Source organism: Ruditapes philippinarum, unplaced genomic scaffold (genome assembly GCF_026571515.1).
Source record: "Ruditapes philippinarum isolate M1 unplaced genomic scaffold, ASM2657151v2 ctg1881_1_1_1_1, whole genome shotgun sequence".
NCBI lineage: Eukaryota > Metazoa > Mollusca > Bivalvia > Venerida > Veneridae > Ruditapes > Ruditapes philippinarum.
In genome coordinates, this window is record NW_026865939.1 from 218,008 (window position 1) to 241,353 (window position 23,346).

Genomic DNA, 23,346 nt, shown 5'->3' on the forward strand with positions numbered 1-23,346 from the left:
GTGTTGTTAAACATCTGAGTTATATTGAAATAAAAAACGGCAAAAAAAAAACAAACAATAAAAGAAATTGCGTAATTCTCAAAATACATTAACTATGTGGTTTTTCTTTGGGTAATACAATATACATATTTAAAAAAAAAACGCAAAAAATGATAAAAAAAAACAAAAACCGGTTAAAGAATATTAAACATAGTGGTAATAATAATGAGAATGTTTACAATATTAGAAGCAGAGTTTGCTGTAAGACTGGTTTTGCTATGTCAATTTTTATATTAGTAAATTACAATGTTATACAATGAACACAATCACAGTGCTGTATGTTTAAACATTATATACCTTTTTTTGTCGTTATATATAATACAAACATCATAAAGCACTATATTTCTAGTCCCCTTTTTAAAAACAAATCCAGGGATAACATGATAGAGTCTACCAATCTACTCATGGAATTAACGTTCTTTTTTTTCTACATTTATTACATCTGAGAAATTCTTTCATAATTTTTTTCATTGGAGAGTGTTTTTCAAGTATGGGGATTTATATGGTACAAAAAGCATATAGGAAAAGGAAAATAATCGTAACCACCAATTTTCTGTAATCAAGCTAGATAGCTTCCTCACATGAAAGAATCCAAACTCTTTGATTCAAACCCAGCGAGGGGCAGTGACTTTAAGTTGGCAACCTTAACCACTCAGCCATAGAATCAATCTAACCAAGCTCTGTATTGCTCCATTTTATCTTTAATTTATACTTTCTAAAATAACAAAGATTTATACTTGAATTTTCAAAACTTCTTTAATTGAAATGGGCAGTTACTGAACTAAACCAGGACAAGATGGTCACCAGGACAAGTTCGTCACCAGAACAAGGCGGTTAACAAAAAGACTATGAATTCCATGAGTAGATGATAGACCAGTATGGTAGTTATCAATCAACATGTGTATATATCTATCTACATACAATACATAATATATACAAACAAAGTTTCCATTTACAAAATATACTTGTACTCAAAAAAACTCAACAAATAACTGCTATATCAAATAACTAAATCCAGACTTGGCTGGGGCTGTACAAAGGTTTTTTTAATATGAATTTCGTTTAAATAAAACACTGTGAATGTTAACAAATTAAATGACGTTTTAGAACAGAAACAACACTGTTCTATGTAAAACTGTACAAGTTTTTATAATACATCTATTATTCAATGCTTTGATGTTTTTTACACGGTTTTGTTTAAGCACAAGTTTACAAACTTGATCTCCTGACATAAGCCATGTCCAAGTGATTTGCAAACTATTTTTGTTAAAATAAACCTTAACTTCTGGAAGAACTTCTATGTTAACTGCAAACCATAATGGTCTCCAAGTAATTAGTTCTGCAATTATATTAACGGCAATATTTTCAATAATCAAAATAAATGTTAAATTATTTAAACGGCAATATTTTCATTTACCAAAACGAATGTTAAAATTGTTTAACGGCAATATTTTCATTTACCAAAACAAATTATAATTAATTTGTAAAATTAGATTCACACTTAAGAGAAAACAGTAGTTTTTGTAGAAAAAAGTTAAAATCTTCCAAAAATCCTTAAATTACAGGGCATGACTGACACCTGACCTCAAACAAATAACAATGTACAAATATAATTCCAGTTAAGATAAAACCCAGGTTAACCATATAGAACAAGTTCATTCAGTTATATCAAACTAGCTTTCCATCTTGAGTATCCTTATAACTTAAAATGGCAACAAGAATTAGAGACCTTTAACTTATCTGTCAACAACTATATATCATCTGTAAACTTTTCTTTCAAAAATGACTTCAGGAAATGTTTTATTTCAGACGAAATTATAAAATTAACGTTAAATTAAAGTTTCATTTCAGACAAAATTACCAAACTATAAAAAGACAATTTATCTGTAGGAACTAGCTTGTTCCAGCTTATAAACAACCAATCTACTCTATATATTCCGCCTCTAAGATAAATTAACTGTCAAATCCATCTCAGGAAAAACTGACTTGTACAGGATACTTTTTTCTAAGTTTAAAATAAACAGAATTTAAATCCCGTACCCCATGACATTATTTTATAAATAAGTAAACTGTATTAAATGTGCTACAATGAAGATCACAAAAAAATTCTGTTTAACTGACAAACATAACGTTAGTTTCTAAAACGCAAAAACACATACATTTAACAGTATTTAAAAGTACACAACATGTACCATAAAGCCAAATACATTAGCAACCTGTGTTTTTTTTCCAAGTATCAAATAATCAGAGTACACTTAATGTATGGATTTATTAACAATCATAAACAAGCCTGTAATCAAAGCTTTAACGTACACAGATCTCAAACTACGATGTCTTCAAATAAACAAACAACATATGCTGCATATAAATATCTTATATATAATCAACTTTTATAACTCGCTAATCTTGGTTTGCACATTTATATACTGGCTAAAATATTTTCCGAACAGTAACCCAGTCCTGTTCTCACCCTTGTCCCCTGTACACATGTACCTAAACTTTCCAAAACAAGACTATGTCTTATAAACTTATTGTAAAACTTTGACGACAAGGATTCAGTTACACTCACTATACTAACTTCATCACTTAGTCATGACTGTACAATGTTGAACCCTGATTTGGTTTCTGTGGTCAACCCCATTATGCAAAATCAAAACACACTTATAAAGCATACAGCAAATTTTTGTCAAAAATTCCAGCCATCGTCGAAATTCACTCAGCCATAAAAACTGCAACAACATTTGACCCATTAAAGAAAACACAGTGATTTGATTTTTCTGAAACTATTCCTGTCTAACATTCATTTTAACCTCCTGTTTATGTGTTAGGTAACATTTATCCTCCCTTCTTACATTATCATGATCACTATTCAACCAGACAGAGAATCAGATGATCAACAATATTTATAACATTGAATGCTTACAAACATTACCTACTTCTACCAATTGATATAAAAAATGACGTATATTGCATGATTATACACATTTTAAATCCTTTAACTTTACATATACATATATTTCTTGCCTCGGGACAGATTAATATATACCATTATTTACAAAACAGGGATATGTAGTTCATGGCTATGCAGGACAGAAATTGTGATTTTTTTTATTTCTAAAAAAAACGAAAAACAGCAACAATAAAATGAAGTCTAAGCAATAAGACTCAAACTTCCTCACTCGACTGTGCCTCATTTAAACTATCAACTGTATTGTCTTTTATTTCACTTAAATTTTCATCAATATTACTGATGTCTTTCTGTTTTAGCATCACATCTGAATCAGTTATTTCTATATTATTATTAGACTGTTCTTTATTTCCACTATCGATTTTATCATCAGTTTCAGTATTTTCATTTTCACTTTTCTCATCACTGTTTTTTGAACTATCCTTTAAAACTTCATCAGTTTTAGTATCAGTCTGTAGACCACCAGGATCTTCAGTGATTTCTGTGCTATTTCTGTCCTCCTTACCCTCAATGGCATCATGAAACTCTTCACCTCCACTTTCTTTTTTTTCACTATTAACATCAGTGTCACTTTCACCTTCAGTGTTTCCTTCAACTTTTAATCTATCCATTACATTTTCAACCTGACCTGTCAATTCAATATCACCATTATTAACATCGTCTTCAACATCAACATCATACTCTTCAGTCTTTTCATTTGCTTTTGTATCGTCATCCTTATTTTCTTCCTCTTCATCATCATCATCATCGTCGTCATCATCATCATCGTCACTTTCATTATCTGGTGCACTTATTTTAACAATTGGTGTGTCCAAATCAGGGTCTTCCATTTGATCTTCATCTGGAGGTTCCATCTCATGTAATTCTTCATCAACAGCTTCCACTTCAGCTTCTTCATATGTATTTGTATCATCACTTTCAAGAGCTGATATTTCTGCTAGTTCTAGAGCTGAATCAGTGTCCACTAGGGTGTCCATAGTTCCCGGGGATACCTCATTTAATGTTTCAAGCTCACTCACAATTTCTGGTTCTATTGGAAGGCCAGGCATACCATCCTCTGTCACTTCTGTAAATAAAATCAAGTTTATTATAGAACACGAGGCAAAGTTAAACTGCTGAACAATTGCACTACAAGAAATCTTGATTACAACTTATATATAGAATTTAAAAAAATTACATTTTACAAGTTTAACACAAAGTTTAACATGTCACATGATATCTGACCATGGCATAGATGTCAGTATTTTTATTTTTGACATGCAACAAAAAAATCTAGGGAATTAATCTTGTTTAGTGGTCCACTAAGAAAATAGTAAAAATTATGCAATGAATTTTTTTCTCATCAAGACAACCTTTGGCATTTGTCTTGTTTATGGGAGTTACTGCCTCTTCAATCTTTGGTTTGATTCGCTTTCACTAAAAGTCTAACATATAGATATCAGCTGTAGTGATTTCAAGTTTCAGCTGTTTGTTGTTTTATTCACTTATTTTACGTCTATCTTTCCTTTTCTCTGTGCAGGGTCCACCAAACTGACTTTCCTGGACAACTAATTAGTATTCACTAATTTCTCTGCATGTGACCAATCACTTTTCACTTATCCCACATAATTTTTAAATCAACAGCAAGAGACAAATGACCATTAATCTCAATATCTAATATTGATTGTCACCGAGAAATTTCTCCCTTACTAGAGGACCAAAGCAGGGATAAGCTCAACAAGATACAATTCAACCATCATTAAATTCTGTTACCTGGTTCTTGTTCATCAGTTTGTTCACTATCCTCTTTGTTCTCGTCACCCTCAGATTCAGAAACTGTCGAAGTCTCGGATACAATGCTAGCTGGACGTCCTGGCTTTTCCTCCTCAATAGTTTCTTCTTCCACATCTTCCCCTTTCTCTTTCTGAGCTTCCATCTGCTTTTTCTGTATACGTCGCAAACGATTTAACTCCTCTTGCGCAAATTTCAGCTCTCTACGGAGACGGTCTCGTTCTTCATCCCGGCTATTTACTGCAGCCTGTAATTATTTTATAAATAAGTTATTCTGCTTCATCAAAACAAATGTTACACAATCATAATATAACAAACTATTCTACTTTTTCTTTATTTAAAATCCACGGCTTTCAATATTAACCGATACATGTATTTAAAAATATCCGTGTTAAATAATTGAGCTACCAGCAGCACTAAAAAAATAAAGATAAAAAATACAATTTTTAACCATGAGCATAAAAAAGTTGACGGATAAAATCAGCAGAATAAAGACTTATAACCATATTTAATATCTTACTTCAGAATTTTGATTCATTAAATGAGTGATTGTCATGCTACATAAATCTTATGCAGAGTCAAGACTTGACAAAAACTGGAAAGTATGGCCAAAAAAAAAAAAAAAAAAAAAAAAAAAAAAAATATGAGAAGAGGATCAAAAAATTAGTATGAAATATATGAAACTTAATGAAACATAAAAATGATCATGAATAAAAATAACTGCACTTTGAAAATATTAATCTAAGTTCCAAGGAAATTAGATTCAACACAGACAAAGTAGATCTACTTGATACCGACGTCAAGCATAAATTTATGATACATGATTTGTTTGATGACAAACAAAAAATTTTAAGTCAACTAACAGCAGTGTCCAATTGTCGGACTGGATTCCTATATATTTATAACCTTAGGACATATGTACATGTATATAAATAATTTTTGATAAAAATATTTCTGCATAATAATCATCTAACTAAATAATGATATAATGGTGACATTGTCCACTAACATGTTCTAAATATCATTCATCTAGCTAGCAAGTTATCTACACATCTCTACCATATAATCAATTAATTCACAAAGATTCTTTCATTTCTCTTCCAAGCCTATATATCATGTAAAAAATTATTTTTTTAAAGCTGCAATCTACCCATGGAGTTTGGTTTCTTAAGGGGGGTATTCTAAAAGTCGAAAGCCAACAAAAGCACTGTTCTAGTTGAAAAATAGCTTTTAAGGTGCTATGCAAATAAAATTAACAATCTCAATAACATTTTTTGTTTTTGTTGTATAACCTTTACAGTAACTGGTCATTGCAAGTGTATGTTAACCCAAAGAGTAAGTTTGCCACAGACAATTAACAGATTCAGAATTTTCCTTTAGAAATGCCATCAAAAAACACTTTTGTCTGATTTCACTACAATGTAATATGGTACAAAGATAGCGTTGTCATTAGCAATATGACATAACATTATAAAAATCTAATAATAAAATTACCCCAAGTTACTCAATGCTTGTACTAAATCAATTTATTCTACCTTGCACAGTTAAATTTAACCAAACTTCTATATTAAAACACTAAACAAGTCTAAAAAAGATTTTATCCAAAATCTACTAAACACATTTCTACAAACTGAGGTACCAGTCATTGTTTTAGATATTTAATACATGTAGTCAATTGATATAGTTTGTTTTAGAGATTTTTTTGCTAATTTCTAGTTTTATGCTGTTTTATCAGAAAAAAACATTTTTATATAAACAAATTGTACAAACATGTAAATCTTTAAACTTTTATTTTAAGGTAAAAATTTATTTTCTTGCAAACATGACAGACTTTCTGCCTCAGTTTGTTTTGTACTATGATCTTCTGTAATGCTGTTTTTTTTGTGTGACGATAGACTGTAACAAGATGTCCCGTACCACAAAGCTGCCTCAAACCAAGGCAAATGATGAAACAACACAAGCTGTGTCAATGATTTAGAAGTTTAGTTAAACAAAGATAGACATGTCAGTTTGAGTTTGTTTCTCATCTACATGTATTTCACTAAATCTGAATCTACCCATGTCACTAGTGCCGATCAACATTGATGGCTAGTTCAGTCAGAACTTATTATGAAATTTTCCCTTCATGAAATTTTCCCTTTAATATGATGGTTTTGTCCAGATTGAAAGTCCATTTAAGATATTTAGCGTGCCACATATGATATGAAGTGCTTTTTATCCCAATTTACATATTTTTCTTTACAGAACTGTAAGCCAATCTTTAGAGGATTCCTACTTAAAAACTCACAATACTTGAAAGGTAATCTCAATAATCAACTAAACAATTTAAGAGAATATGATTATTTATTTAAATAGCAGTGATTAACAAATCTTGTTTTAAATAACTAACATATTGTGTAACTGTGCTCCCTGTTGACTTTTTTTTTGCGTCAAAGAAAGATTTTGTGCAACTAACACAGTGTGATGTCACATAAGAGAAGTGCGCCCCTCAAACTGACAATACAAAATGATCTCATGCATGCATTCATGTTCACACCAGCAAACATTCAGATCAAGCCGGACAGCCACAGCAAGGGGGAGCTACAAGTACAAGTCTCTAAGCTAGATCTGTTATCATAATTATCATCCATTATCATTAATACATACTTAAATACTAAAATTAACAACAAGTCTGATACAACAATTCTCATTGGGGTAAAAGATATCTATTATTTAAAATATGTCCGACTTAATAAGTGTTTTATAATATTACAAATTTTCAGACTGATTATCAGTAAGCTAGTAAGAGCACCAAATGTATAAACTGATATGAATTCCTCATCTTGAGTGGTATGAAAATCCTTAAAAGTGAGAGACAATCTATTCAATGTTCAAGAAAGAATGACATCTGGAGTATAATGTATTATAAAGTTACATTTAACTGTTTACAAAATCTAAATATAGGATCTCATTACATCTGAATTCTATTCAACAATTTGGAAACATTTGTAATGTCAAGTCACACTTTCACTGCAAAAGTCATATAGCGAATTTCCAGCGAAAGAACACTTCTAATGCCCTATTGTGTATTATCTCGGACAACAAGCAACTAAACAAGTAGTACCATCAAGCAAGTCCCCCATGAAAGATTCCAAAGTCACAAGAGAAACCCACAATGGCGAGTGGGCAAGTGGTTCAAGGCCAAGGACTATACAAGAGGAACCCACAGCAGCGAGCGGGCAAGTGGTCAGGCCAAGGATGTCCCATTTATAAATTGAAAGAGAGTGGTTAAAAGAAATTGTATCAAAAATACAAATGCTAAGAATAAGTTATAAGTGGGATAAACAGCATAACCCACTATTAAACTATTTTAATGCTTAGTAAAGGTCCATAAGGAAATAGTAAAAGTAATGTATTAATCAGATCAATGTTTCAACTTCAAGAAGAAAACCATACCCGCTGTAATTTGGTTATTTCTGTGATTTGTCCATGACCTCTATAAACTCTAACCAGTGTCAATTAACACAGTGTGTACAGTTGTTTACAATATTAGCGATAAGCATCAAATATACATGTGTTTGTAAGTTTGTCTTCTATTTTTTACATTTTTTGAAACTCTTGGTAAGATACACGGGGTTAAAAAGGTGAAAAGAATGAAAAATAAAAGAATTGAAACACTATAAAACATTAGTAGGTGATAACATCTCAAAAGCCGTCCTGAGCAGAGTATTGTAAGCAAATTATATCAAATATCGAGAATACCCTGGTGTACGGAAAGCTTTGAGATATTTTATCATGTATATATATATAATACTAAAAACTTGCAGCCGTCTTTAGTTGAATCTAAACATTTGCTGGCAAATATGTATACACTGAACTCTTAAAATAACTCTGAAAATGAAACCTTTTCATCATTTCAAATAAATATTTCAATCAAAATTTAGATAAAAAGTTATGAAAATTTCACTTGTCACAAATTTAAACCTAAACATGGAAGTGTGTAACAAATATCTTTAATTATCATGAACTATTTTATTGAGCCATTTGAAAAGTTCAGTGTATGTTGTGTTAAGGCAAGGCAGAGCAAGAGTTAATTCGAGTAACAAGTATTTCTGGCATATCAACCCTTCAGTCTACTGTAACCATGGCAACATTGTCACAAATTAAAAGAGGGTTCCAAACTGGAGTAATAACGCTAGGCATTTTAAGTTGTTTCCAAGACGACATACTAAAAGTATCAAATGCTGGAGTGAAGCTGGAATGCCTGCTGAAAATTGTAAATAATCTATAATACCATGCACTGCCCATCGCTACAGTAACTTGTAATAAAATGGCAATTAGGAAAATTTTATTTTATTTTATTTCAATTGTTTTTAAAATTTAAATTACTTCATATCTTAAAAATATTATAAATGTTATTTTAATCACTAATTAACATTTTTCAACATTTTTTAAAACTTTTTATTTTTATCTATTTTAAATATTGTCCCTAGATGCCATTTTGTTTAACTGTCTGACTGAAGGGTGTTCGTTGCCTAGCAACTGGGTGCCCTGACCTGTGTCATGGGAGTCATGGTGGCAGTAGCCCTGGTTTGAGCCTAAACAAAACACAAATTAGACATGTACATTTTGAACAAGGACGAAACAATCGCGAAACATTGGTATCAGTACAATTTTTACATGCCTTAACAAGGATTTACAAGAGATACCACTATAAATGGGCCTAGGATTTTTAAACACCAAGTTTGGAGACATGTTAAAAAAAAATACACTTTTAACATTACTCTCTATTTTATCAATAGAAAGATGGTTAAATATTTTTTTTGTAATAACTACTGGAAACTTTAATAAGTTTTTTTTGTTTTTTTGTCTTTTTATCATCTATCATTGTCACAAAAGATAAGCAAAATTAAAATTTCTGATTTGAGGAGGAGAATTTAAGTGTGAAACATATCTCCAAACTTGAATCAATACATATGAAACGAAGTATGAAAAATATATACTACAAAATGTCTAATAAAATGTAGAAAATTTTAAAATATCACAGTTTGGTGTGCCAGAAAAAATTGCGTCATTCAGCAATTTGACCCACTTCTACTAAAAATGTAAACTTTTAAAAATTTAAAACTACCCTTTGATAAATTTATTTCTACTAAAGATCACTAACAGCATAGTTTGATTAATAGAAAATTACGCAATATCTGACAAAATATTGATTCACTAAAATCTTGGTATGGTGAATTAAAGGGGGCAAGTGAACAGGGTAGTTGAATACTTGATCAATTAAAACAGACGTGATTGTGTGGTATGGATCACAATATAAAATGATAACAAGCATTTTTGGCAAGCTTCACACCACAGTTTGAAATATGAAATTTACAGAACATTCAAATCTTGTATGTTTTCGATTTTATTTATGTTATATGTTACTTAAGAAATCATTGCGTCAAAAAATAATCGAATATTTCAGTATGTTTTCCTGAATGTTTCACTAAAACACAGTTTTCGTTCACTGATCTGTGATCTGGCAAAATGCAAATATTAATACATAAGAAATGTATGGTGATGGGTTTGGATGGCATGTGACACTTCATATTTTAAACTTTGAACAAGTGGAAAACATTGCTTGTAAGCATGGCTATATCCAACTTTCATAACCAACTACAGGTTTAGAAAGCCCGCCATGCAACTTTTAGCTTTCTATACTTTTTAACATGATTTCTATGTCAATTTATATTTTTATCTTAAACTTTAAAAAGCAAACAATTGAAAAAATAATTTTTTTGGGTTCCACAATATTAAAAAAAAAATCTCAATAAATTGCAATGTATTATTTAATTAAACTAATAAACAACTTTTTTTAGGAAAGCAAACTGCGTTAAGTATAAACACTATTTCTTAAAATTCTGGAAATTAAAGATAAGTTTCACCTGTATCTTGAGCTTTAAGTCTAAATTTTTTACGAGTTTTTTTTCAAGGATTTTTTTTTATATAGGAAAGTTTGCTTGAAAATAATTAGCAGGCGATTAGAAAACAGGAAGATGTATTCAGAACTACATATCTAGTTTCAAAATCTAATTCCATTTTTTTTTTTTAAAAGCTACAGTGTATTAAGGATTCTACAACTTTATATATAAGAGAGTGGTCAGATAATTGTCCATCTAAAACGGATCTATAAAATCACAACAACAACAAAAATTTGTTCAAATGAAAAATCTACCAATAGTGGTTTATTTTTTCGAAAAAAAGTGATTTCAAAATAAATGCATAAATAATATTTAAACCTATATAAAGTGTGTATACACATATGTGTATAAACACACCCATACATATGTGTAAAGATTGTGTTATACTTACAAGTAGATTTGTAAGAATCTGGTTCATTCTGTTGGCCATGTCACGTAATCTCTCCATAGGTATAGGCATAGTCATGTCCTCTACCGACTCTACATGCTCGCCAGCTGTTCAATATACAAAAACACATAAAAACTGTTGAAAAAAAAACCCAACACATAAAATGGTTGAAAAACACATAAAAACAGTTTAAAAAATGTGCTTATTGATATAATACGAAATCAGCTGGAATCTCATCTGTTAAAACAGGTTTTAAAGACAGCACTTTAAATTATTGCACATAAAAGAACATAAGAGGAAAATTTTGGGTTCCATGATCCATCATCATAATTATCTTAAGGTATGATTTGTCAAGTGTTTAAATATCAAAATACGGCAGATAGAGCCTGGTCAGACTGCACTAATGTTCAGGCTGGCCTGGCTCTATACTGGTGACATAGTGCACTAACTTATCACTGCAAACATACAAAAGATGACGACATTCACAAGAAATGCCAATATGTATTATTATGACTAACAGACAAATAACTTTTTCACTATTGTATGAATATTGGACCCTTGTTTACTTTTTTTCTTCTTCTTCATATTTCAGAAGTTTCATCGGTTAGGTGCCGACATTATCGGGTCTAGATTAGCAGCCATGATCATTGGATGACAACATTACAGGCATCAATTCCGGTCAGATTATACATGCAGCCAGTGATTAATGTAGAAACAAATGGGTGGGGTGTGGCAAACAACTCTTCATCATAAACAGACAAGTGTTAAACAATGAATGTATGGAGTGGATGAACTGTGATACGAACACGATATTCTCACAGAATGATAGTACAATATTTAGAGTTAGTAGCGATTTTTGCCATAGAAACAAGTGTAAGTGACTGTTGGTCATGCACATTCTGTTCATTTAACTATCAAATATTCTTTGTATATCACAATCATATTCAACTAAATTCATTTATACATATGTCAATGCCATATCTTAAGTCCAAAAATCATTAATAAAGTCAAGACTCAAGGATCCCTAAAAGAACTTTCTGGCTTGTAACCATGGGCACACCATGGGCACCCAGATTTATGTAACAACCATCTAAACTTGCAACATTAGGGTCCACCCTTGAGATGAAACATTTCTATTCTTACAAGCCCAAATATAAAGTTTTGAAAATCAAAACATAGTTTCTTATAACACCTCTTTCTAACCATAAGCAGACTCAATGTCATTGTACATTAAAATAGTAATAATACTTTTATAAAACTAAAGGTAAGTAGTTTTGTATCAATAACTTTCAACTTAAAATAATCGCTCAGATTTGGTAAAACAGACTCTTCAGTATCAACAGCTTACTGGTCAATACCAAAAACCAGCAACATTATGATCCTTCTCAACATGTAACACTTAACCTATATCAAGACAAAAATATCATGTTTTTAACTAAGTTATTTTTAGAGAGAACACATACAGTCTGTATTTGGCATGACACGGGGTGGTGTATTTTCTCTCATCATATTCACGATTTCGGAAGCCTGATGATGACATGCTGCGATCAATTCCTGAGGTACACCTTCACCCTCTTCTCCCTCAACTACATCCTGTAATAAATATATTATATCCCTAGTCATTTCTCTAACTTTATCCTCATGTACTTGAGTAATGTCATTACGAAACTGTATATTGTTAAACATCAGAATGCTAAAAATCAAGGAGTCACAAGATAGGCATAGTCAAGTTACCAAGATTAATTGACTGGCTTCACTATATTACAGGCTTACTGTAGGCCGACTTCCAATGCTGTGATACTCACGAGTGTTACCAACCAATAACACACACATTCACTTTACAAATTTGATCATGTTTGTTTTGGAATACTATATCATTCTAACACTTTATTTGTATATAACAACATAAGATACCAATCTTTGCTTTTTATCCACCAATCTTTTGTAATCTAGCTTGAAATCATAACGGAAAAGAACTACCTGAATGAATATATAGTTCAATATGACTAGCTAGACATGAACCTATATTAAATTTAGAGTCTGTTTGTTTTTCTGGTTTTTACCCCAGTATTCACACTGGGTTTTGGTCATTTCTCTCGGGTCAACAAACCAGACAGGCTTTCCTGGATAACTAACCAGTAATTATCAATTTCTTCGCAAGTTACGAGCTACTTATCCAAATCGGCGGTGAGAGACAAATGACCAGTACACTAAATGTCCGAGATTAGTTGTCACACAGCAATTTCAATTAGCCCGTGGATCAAACCAGTGACCCCATGAAGTAGGCCATTAGTTTTAGCGAATAATACATTTCCTAAAAGTCTATAACCAATTAAAGATTACAAGCAAGAGAAAAAAGAAAGTTAAAGCTCTTTTTACAAACCTGAACTTTATCGGCGACATCATTAGGGTTGACATTGAGAAGTTCTGCTAACAGACCTTGTCTCTCCTCTAACACAGCAGCTAAATGTTCGTCATTCTGTCGTAACTTCTCTGTAAACATTCGTACAGGCATTTACAAGGCATGCACAACAAACAAGATGGCCGCTAAATATTTCATAGTCTGCCTACCATTCCTTAATGACATCTCCATTCACACTGTCATGTCTAATGTCACTATTAACATCTACTAAACATTTGGCCATATTGCCTTGCATAATTTCAATATATTAAATGATTCAAGAGAGACATGATTTATTAGTCTAACTGGATAAAAAAAGAGCAATGTTTCTCCCACTGCAGGAAAAATTAACTAAAGAAAGTTTTTTTTTATTGTAGTTTTTATAAATTTTTCAAAGTACCTTCTTTGTAGAAAAACTTGATTTAATAAAAATTTGAAAAATATTGTCATATCAAAGATAAAATTGTATTTTTTTTCGTTCATTCACTCATTTTTCTAGAGTTTTAATGATGTTTTTTTCTTTTATTTTGTATATAAATGCCATTATCCAGTTTTTCTAATAAACCACTGTAACAATATGCAGGCAAGCTGTTTCCATATACAATGTACAAACTTGGTCATTTCAGGGTTGGTTCTACAATTTCACAAAATATGTAATTAAAATTGTTCAAATTTCATCTGTGTTCAAAATATGCATTCCACAAATAATTGGTGAAATTATACATTATTTAAGTGTGCATTAAATGCAGATAGAGAAGCTATATTGAAAGTGAAAGCAGTTTTACTGAGTGAACACAAATACAAGAGTGTACTTTATAGTGCAGCACAAAGCTTACTGAACAAACACAAGGACAAACATATTACTGATATAACGTTAGATATTGTTTGTTCATAATATCTGAATTTCCTTATTCGGTCACATGGTCCAGCTTTCCTGGATAACTAACCAGTAATTGCAAATTTCTCTGCAGATGTCTGACCAATAATTCTGCTTCTTTTTTTTTAATCTTCTCTGAGAGACAAATGACCAGTAGACTCAAAATCCGAGATGAACTGTTAAGAAGTTTAACCCCATTTAGGGGTCAAATTAGTGACCCCTGGTTTACTAATCTAATGCTCTTTTAAGAGAGCTAAACGATGGATGAAGTTTTTCTTCCAAGAAAAATATTTTCTATGCAGTTGAAATAGATGTTTTCATAAACTGTTAGTCAAAAAAAAAAAAAAAAAGTGATGAACTTTAGCAAAACCAAATGAAATGTTCAAGTTTTACTCCTTTTGCAGCCTTGCAAGACCCGCCACAATTCATTTTACATGAAACAGCTTGCCTGGATGAAAGATTTTATTTGACAACAACAAAAACAACATTTTATCTAGTCTAAATATAACAGCCAAGCTTGAACAACATGAGTTTTTGTATCAATTCATGTCAATTCATGTTGTCATAGTAACCATTCCATGTGAAAACACACTAAAACACTGTGGAACATTCAGGTAGAGGTATTGTAACTGGGTCAAGTTAGTAAAACTGGGTCAAGGGCACATAATCCATGCACACACTCATGGTCTGCTAACCTTTCACCTTTAACCCTGAAACTGACCTGTCCCAAAGTTTGATACACTACTGACAAAATAAATCTTGAAAACATATACATTAATATCTTTGTTTTCCAATTTGTTTTCACTCTATCCCAATATACAAATAGAAAACAAGTTCTAGCTATATTTTCTTCAATTTTACAACTGATTTGTAAATAATGTAGATCTTAAGACATTTATACTTTCACACATTTCTATTTACAAACTAGATGTATTAATACATTAGGTTATCCATCAATCTTTATATCTAACTCCATTAGCCCAACAATCCCACTGAGCACATATAAGCCGCGTCACAACAAAACCAACATAGTGCATTTGCGACCAGCATGGATCCAGACCAGCCTGCGCATCCGCGCAGTCTGATCAGGATCCATGCTGGTCGCAAACCAATTATGTTGGTTTTGTCGTGACACGGCTCAATTATGTTTCAAATAAAGTTAATTTTGATTGCCATTAATTTATATTTTACTAATATATTCTACTTCTTTACTTTGTTACGAGTAATATGTAACCACGGTAACTTTGCATTACCATAGCAACATACTTTATAATGGCAATATGCAATAATGTAAATAGGTTTCCATGGTAAAATGTAACTGTGTCAACATGTTACCATGGTAGTACGTACCGAGCGGTGTAATCACTTGAACGGCTGTATTGATAACTGGATCATTAAATGTGACATCTTCCGGGTGTACCAATGTCCCCGACTCTATATCCTGAACTTCTCCATTCTCCGTACTGTATCATAAATACAGACAATTTACATATGATATATCTCTAAACATGTATTAAAATATGGTTATAATCCCTAAGATATTTACAGATGATCCTTATTTCACACGGTTTGATTTCTAGTAAGGTCATGATTTTTTTTTTAGCAATGATTAGATTTAAGTGTAAAGACAGACCTCTGATGTTTAAAATATAACGAAATTTTTGTGATAATTAACATTGAATTATATAATTGTAATAATTACTGATATTAAATAATTACTGAAACAAACTAGAGCTATCACTTAAGGTAATACACCCAACAGCCAATTTTACTTTTGGTGTAAAGCAAAATTTGAACTTGACCTATATTTCATGATGTTTCATCTGTGTACCCAATAATTATTACAATTAACTGCCTATCTTTCAGAAATCATTTTTCTATTTTTAGTAATGGTGACATTGACCTTGAACCCAGGGGTCCAAAAGCAATCCCAACTATGGTCTTCATATAAGCTATAGTTATCATCTGGAAACTATGAAGTGGACCGACAGACAGACCAACCGACAAGCTGACTCCTATATATACCCTACTAAACTTCATTTCTGGTGGTATAATAAATATGAAGATATCATCATTTAAGCTATTATTTTTGTTTGTTTATATTTACTGAGACATGATGTTATTTCCCAAGCAAAGTAGATTTTTATATATAAATATATACCCAGATTGTACAGGTGGTTCCCTGGGTATTTCCTCTTGTACCGGAGGTTTCTTCTTCTGGTTGATCTCATTCTTCTTCATGGCCTCTGACGCCTGCGTGATATACTTGGTCCAACTGTCAAATAGTATACAGTGTTCAAATTGAACGTAAAAGTTAAACGTAACATAATAGTGTTCAAATAACAAGTAAAACATAATAAGTTAAATAGTACGTCTTGTTATTTATTAGTAGGCATATTTCAAAATCTACACTATACCTATATGGTACAAACTGTCACATTAGGTAAGGAAACTGGATTATTTACTGTCTGACGCACAATTATGTTGATAAATGAATGTATTGAGTTAACATTTTAAGATAATGCCACCTTTTATCATTTAGTTTTACTGATGGACAACAAACACCACAATATATCAATTATCAAAACAATATTTCATGTTTACCTCATAATAATTTTGACAAACAGTGTTAAAATACTTACGTTTTTTGTTCGTCTGCTGTTCCAGCAACTAGTTTGTAAATCTGCGGCCCTGCCTTGGAAGTATTCACAACGAAAAATGCTTTCTTATCTGTCGCATCATTTCTAGCTAGCACATTATTCAACCATAACAATGGACTATGTTTCTTAGAGTCAGTTTTACCCGCCACAAGCTGCGTACTTTGCAGCTTCAATACGAGTCTCTCGTCTTGTTTTTGTAAGAGAACCATTGCACGTTCTAGTAGCACTACATGTAGCTCTATTTGTTTTCTATTGTTTAAACTCCAAATTAATGACCCATCATGAAGTAACTTGTGTTTACTTAAATCAAACGTCTGAAATAGAGAGCAAAGAATGTTCATTACCTCTTGGTACTATTTTTCCTCAATAAAATTACAAATAAATGATTGTTCATCTTCTTTAATGACAAATAGCACATTACCTTATAGCCAAATCCTTCTACACTCATTTATGTAAAAATAAATTCTACTATGCTATCCATTAGATTTCTTATCCAGGGGTCATTGAAATAATCAAGAAAATCATCATATTTTCATAATGTGTAACTATCAACCCCTACCCTGGTGTAATCAAGTGATTATCATTTGTCACAAGTAAAGACCCAGGGCTGACCAGATTCTATACTAGTGGCAGACCATCTTTAAACTTCTTCTTGATATCCCCAAAATTGATAATAGACAGTTCCAAAAATAGAAGGTTGGCAAGTCCATTTAAGAAATTAAGCTGGTTAACAATAAATATTTAAAATATCAATCAGATATATTACTGGATTTAACAAAAAAAAATTAATCATTTCATTTGCCATTTATGCAGAATTTAAGCAGCCTTCATCTTTTATTTTCTGTTGGAAAAACAATTCTATATTGTTTCAAATTAAATAAAGTTTTAAATCAGTAAATTTATCTTGGAAAAACATCCAAGTTTAACCTTCTTCAACACGGCCTTGGAAAAGGAATTGTCAGCTTTACTAATTTAAATATAGAGGGCAGACCGGTAGATTAGATGTATTAAGGAGTTTCCTAATTGTTTATGTATTTTAATACAGCAAATTCAATTTTTCCACCTTAATTCTTTTGATATGATAATTATACAAAACGACTCATCTAAAAATAACATATTTAATCTTTAGGTAATCTGAAGGCCGCTTTAAAGAAAACAATATATTTCTGAATAAGTATTATACCCTAAGTTCCTCCATTTCTGGACTGTTATCTATGGACTTTTTGTCCATTTTCCTCTGGAGATCTATTAATCGCTGATGATTCTCGCAGTCTTTCACAGCCTGGTTCACATATTCTAAGATATGTTTACTGCACTTCTGAGCCCGCTCTAGGTTACTATATTCTTCAGTATTAGCTGTAACATCATATATATATAGTATATATGATATTGTTTGTATTATACTTAGTAACTATCTTCTATAATCATTTCTTTCCAAACTAATCAAATTAAATGCACAAAACATCAAAATAAAAACTAGTATAACATAAAAGAAGACCAAACAATTGAAGACTGAGAAATTAACAAGATGGTTACTTTGTCGAAGTTTGTTTCACCATTCAACTCATACACATACTGACAATTATCTATTAACAGTATCTAACTGGATTCTATGCCAGCAATGTCCATTTCTATTTCTGTAATGACAACTTTCCCACAAAGAATCACTTGTTTTTATGGTGGGGACGTAAAGCATCAGACTTACTGTACTCATTTTAATCATCTTGAAATAATATCTCCCATGACCCAGATCACGCGAATCTGAATGCTTTTTTCTTTCTGTTATTAATAACCTAATTACTAAGCCAGTAAGAAAGAATATCTAATTACCTGAATATTACTATTTTACTTTTACTTTCAATAAACCTATCATCATATTGACTATTTAAATTGCCATATATGCGTTGACCACCAATACATAATACCAAATAAAAGATTAACAACTCTCTATTTTCTATGAACATTTTCTATTAAGTTTGTTACTGAAGATATAACTTCAGTTTTCTTACTTTGTGTATATTTAAGTAGGTTTTCTATCAACAGTGGGTACTTGGTCAGCCTCATAAATTGTTTAGGAATGATATCTTTCAGGGCCAGCCTTTGACATAGTGGATTATTCTCTGCATCCTGTAAAACAAGGCACATTATATAATTATAATGGTAATAAAAAGTGTACTAAGATTTAATTTGTCCTGATTAAACTGATAGTGTATAACGTTTGTCACCAGTATAGAGCCAGGCAAGCAAACAGGTCATATGGCCACCAGCTTTACTGGTGGAGGAAGACCTCAGGTGCCCCTCCATGCATAATTTTAAGCACCAATGGGCAACTGAGTAGAACCAATAACGTTTAGTAAGCTAGCTTGATGGATTCCTCACATGAAAGAAAACGAAGTCCCTGGCTGGATTTGAACTCACAGTGGTTAGGGGCAGGCGGTTTGAAGTCAAGGACAATATTTTACAACAATATTTTGGCTTCAGATGGATGTTTTTTTACGACATATAATTTCACATTCAGCGCTATTTTCTTCAGAATGTAAGCAACTAACATACTCTGGAACTCTTATTTTTAATCTTAATGTTATAAAACTCATGATTGCGCTTCTTAAAGAAGGAACAAATTATTAGTTTCTGAGGCATAATGTGCCCTTTTCAAAAATGATTGTTCAGTATTATGAATTTGTTATAAGGTTACATTACTGTGTATAATTCAATGTTCTTGGTCAAGAAAACTATAGATCGACCAATCTGTCCATCAACTAAAATTCAACACATTTATGCACATATTTAATTTTTTGAACAATTTAACATGTAAATGGTGTGAAGCGAGTCAGGCAAGACAAACCATGTGACCTTCTATCCTCTCATAAATCAGACAGAGCTATACCACTGTATGACAAATCAGCTTATTAAATCGCTTTATCAATTTTATACTCACATAATAATGTTTAAACTCGTGGAGCTGAAAATTTTGCATAATTCAAGAATTGAAAATACCTGAGCAAAAAGAGGATACATGAAATCATTATCATATTTAATATGATAGTGAATATTTAATGACTTACCGAGAGAAGTTGAGCCATTTTAGGTTCTTTTCGAACTCTTATTTTAAGAGTTTCTAACGTATGAGACTGGTTTCTACAGAATATGGCACAGCCGTTACGGAAGTTCTCCCCCGCCTCACCATCAAACTGTAACAAAAAATACCACAATACATCATAACTTTACAAAACAATATTACCCAATTTAACCCTTTACTTTGTAGAACTCAGTTTAACATGTTAAGGGTCAATTGTGAAATGAGCTTTGCTATTTTCGTTTTCAGGATTTCAGAGAGATTGGGTAAGCTAGGTTATCTTTGCCTTCAGCCCCTCCACTTCTGGCAAATAAAATTATAAAATACCTGCCAATTTGAAATGCATTTTTATTTTTAACAAGAATTAAAGTTTTAAGAAAATAAGTTTGCCGGGGTTTGGTAACGATGGAATAACTTACCCTTTGCAATAAAAGATCACCCACATTGGTTATCACAGATTTTTCTTTACGTCGGTTTTTCATAGAATCATTTAGGGAACCTGAAAAAACAATACAAAATTGAAAGCAGAAAATCATTTTGAACAAGCAATTATCATAGTATTGCAAGCAATCCATAAGTCCCCTACCGGTTAGAACCCCAGCAACATTCTGAAGGGCCATTGGCAATTCACTTATGTTTCTATTTTAAGTAAATTTGTTGAAAAAGTTCTTTAAAAGTGATCACAGGAAACAGTTTAATGTACAGACAGACAGATTGAAGAACATTCTACAGTTATTTTTTAAACATCCCTGTTATCAAAATATAACATTTTTAAAAGCAAAATTTTTAAAAAGGAGATAACTCTTGAAATAAAGATGCAAGATGTCATACCTGATGTGAGTGTAACAGAGAACAATTAGTAATGAACGTATGAATAAAGAATGGTTATTTTTAATTTGAAGTAAATGAAAGTTAAAGGCACATTATGCCTCAGAAATCCTTTTTTTATTAAATTCTTTAGAAATGTAAGACACATGTTTAATAATGTTTTAATAATGGATAATAGGATTTAGAACATGTAAGATATTTAACAGCTGAAGAAAGTAGTGCTGAATGTGCAGTAACGTGTCGTAAAGGTAGCAAAATGTAAACAAATAGTATTTTGACTTCCATGCAAAATACTAATTCATTATAATTATATCAATTGCCAGCAAATCAAAACATGCAAAGATAGTTCATTTATATGGCAAATAAGTTTTTTTTTGTGGAACTTGTAACAAGACACCAAATATTTAAAATTTTGAGAAATAAAAATGATGGCATTTCTGACGCATAATGTGCCTTTTAAAGAACGAATAAGAAAAATTAAAAGTTTAAGGTGGAGATAACTTTGGAAATATGGACGCTAGATTTATAAACCTTGTCATATTATTATGATATGGGAATTTGAAGGAAATCCTATCATGATTGAAGAAGTTGAAGTAAAAATTACCAATTTTTCGAAAAAAAAAGTCAAAGTTCAAAAGGGGGCCTAATTCTGGAAATAGTATTGCTAGAGTATTGAACTTTCTCACAAATGTTAAGTGATAATAAGAAGCATATATATGAAGTTTGAAGTAGATACATTCAGAAAAAAAGAAGTTATTAAAAAAAACAATATTTTTTTTTTCATGAAAATTTTAAGTTCAAGGGAGGTAATTCTAATAAATTTTGTGCTAAAGTTGTAAACTTTGTCACATATGATGTGGTTGATGACAAGCAACTTATATTTGAAGTTTGAAGATAATACCTTAAGAAATAAAGAACTTATAGTGAAAAAACTTAAAAAACTAGAATCAGAAATCTTGAAATTCAGTCCATTTGTTGCCATAGCAACCAGAATTTTCGGAGGGTAAACCTAAAGTCCCCTCCGGTAAACCGGTAGGGGACTTAAAAGCATTTCAACTTTAAGCACAAATTTTTCCTGAATGTAACAAAAAATATCAAACTGTTCTTCTTCATTCAAATAAAATACATGTTGTTTTTTTTATCCCAAGACTTCATTTGCCTTTAATGAAAAGTACTAATGTACTTTTATTTTAATGTACTTTTATATTTCTTGATATTATGTTTGAATATTGAAGAGGCTGTAGAACTTATTCCTCACATGTTGGTTTAACCTTAAAGGAACAATAAATGTCATCAAAAGATTTATATGAAAATCAAGACCTCTACACCTTTTTTTCAGAGAATTTCAAAATTATCAACAATTTTGCACTTTTATCCTTCTAGAATTCTAAAACCTTAGCAACATTATATTGTGTCTATAGATTAGTACCATTAAGTACATGTTAGTATGTATTAGTATTTACAAAAGAAAATAGGTCAAGTTCGACTGAATTTTGTTTAGTAAATGCTTACTTATAAACACTAAGTCAAGTTCGACTAAATTTTGTTTAGTAAATGCTTACTTATAAACACTAAGTCAAGTTCGACTAAATTTTGTTTAGTAAATGCTTACTTATAAACACTAAGTCAAGTTCGACTAAATTTTGTTTAGTAAATGCTTACTTATAAACACTAACCAATTAAGAAGTGTTCAAAATTATTGTTGTAAAATTGTCGATGTACAACTAGATTGATTAAATTAAGTCAAATTACCAAAGTAGATGTGTAATGATTCATTTGATATACTGCAATTCTATTGGACAGAAAAAATCATTTCAAAAACTAAACAAGAATCAAAAGCATCATATGCTTTTTTAAATCTAAATGAAATAGTTAAACCTGTCTTACCATGAAGGAAAATCATAGTTTCCAAATTAGGAAAAAGGCTTTTTGTGAAATCCTGAGGTATGGCCTGTTCTTTCAACATTGGTCTATAAAACAGCTTGTCCAAAATTTTCAAGTTACGTACATGGCACTTCTCTGTGTAAAATAATTCTGCAAACATACACAATAAGTATATTTGATTAAGCTTACAGAATAAAACAATTCAATATCCATAGAAAAACACTGAATGGTTCAGATTTATTTTTTTGTTGGGTTTTATGTCCCACCAACATATACAATGTATGTCATATGGCAACTTTCCAGCTTTACTGATGGAGGAAGACCTCAGATGCCCTTCCGTGCATTATTTCAGGCACAAATGGGCATCTGAGAAGAACCACCGACGTTCTGCCAGCTAGCTGGATAGCTACATGAAATGTCTAAGTAATATTCAGTACATACACATATTAAAGTTCTGCATACTAAAACAATATCAACAAATCTAATACAATAATATAATGATTAGGCATT

The 23,346-nt window shown here is 31.2% G+C and overlaps 1 protein-coding gene across 27 annotated transcripts in view; it reads right to left on the reverse strand.

The window, feature by feature from the left end:
• Positions 1-213: 213 nt before the first annotated feature.
• Positions 214-23,346, reverse strand: part of LOC132730805 (rho guanine nucleotide exchange factor 11-like) — a 120,937-nt gene continuing 97,804 nt past the window's right edge. For 24 of the 27 annotated variants that reach the window (XM_060716842.1, XM_060716825.1, XM_060716827.1 and 21 more), the window contains 14 exons: positions 22,840-22,986; positions 20,544-20,623; positions 20,114-20,239; positions 19,058-19,175; positions 18,232-18,404; positions 17,031-17,362; positions 16,550-16,663; positions 15,739-15,851; positions 13,494-13,603; positions 12,574-12,703; positions 11,114-11,217; positions 9,313-9,354; positions 4,760-5,024; positions 214-4,073 (listed from right to left, as the gene is read on the reverse strand). In XM_060716842.1, the coding sequence (XP_060572825.1) occupies positions 3,205-4,073; positions 4,760-5,024; positions 9,313-9,354; positions 11,114-11,217; positions 12,574-12,703; positions 13,494-13,603; positions 15,739-15,851; positions 16,550-16,663; positions 17,031-17,362; positions 18,232-18,404; positions 19,058-19,175; positions 20,114-20,239; positions 20,544-20,623; positions 22,840-22,986 (2,723 nt within the window). In that variant the 3' untranslated portion in view covers positions 214-3,204. The remainder of the gene's footprint in view (positions 4,074-4,759; positions 5,025-9,312; positions 9,355-11,113; positions 11,218-12,573; positions 12,704-13,493; positions 13,604-15,738; positions 15,852-16,549; positions 16,664-17,030; positions 17,363-18,231; positions 18,405-19,057; positions 19,176-20,113; positions 20,240-20,543; positions 20,624-22,839; positions 22,987-23,346) is intronic. The other 3 variants (XM_060716832.1, XM_060716846.1, XM_060716848.1) reach the window with 3 other exon arrangements.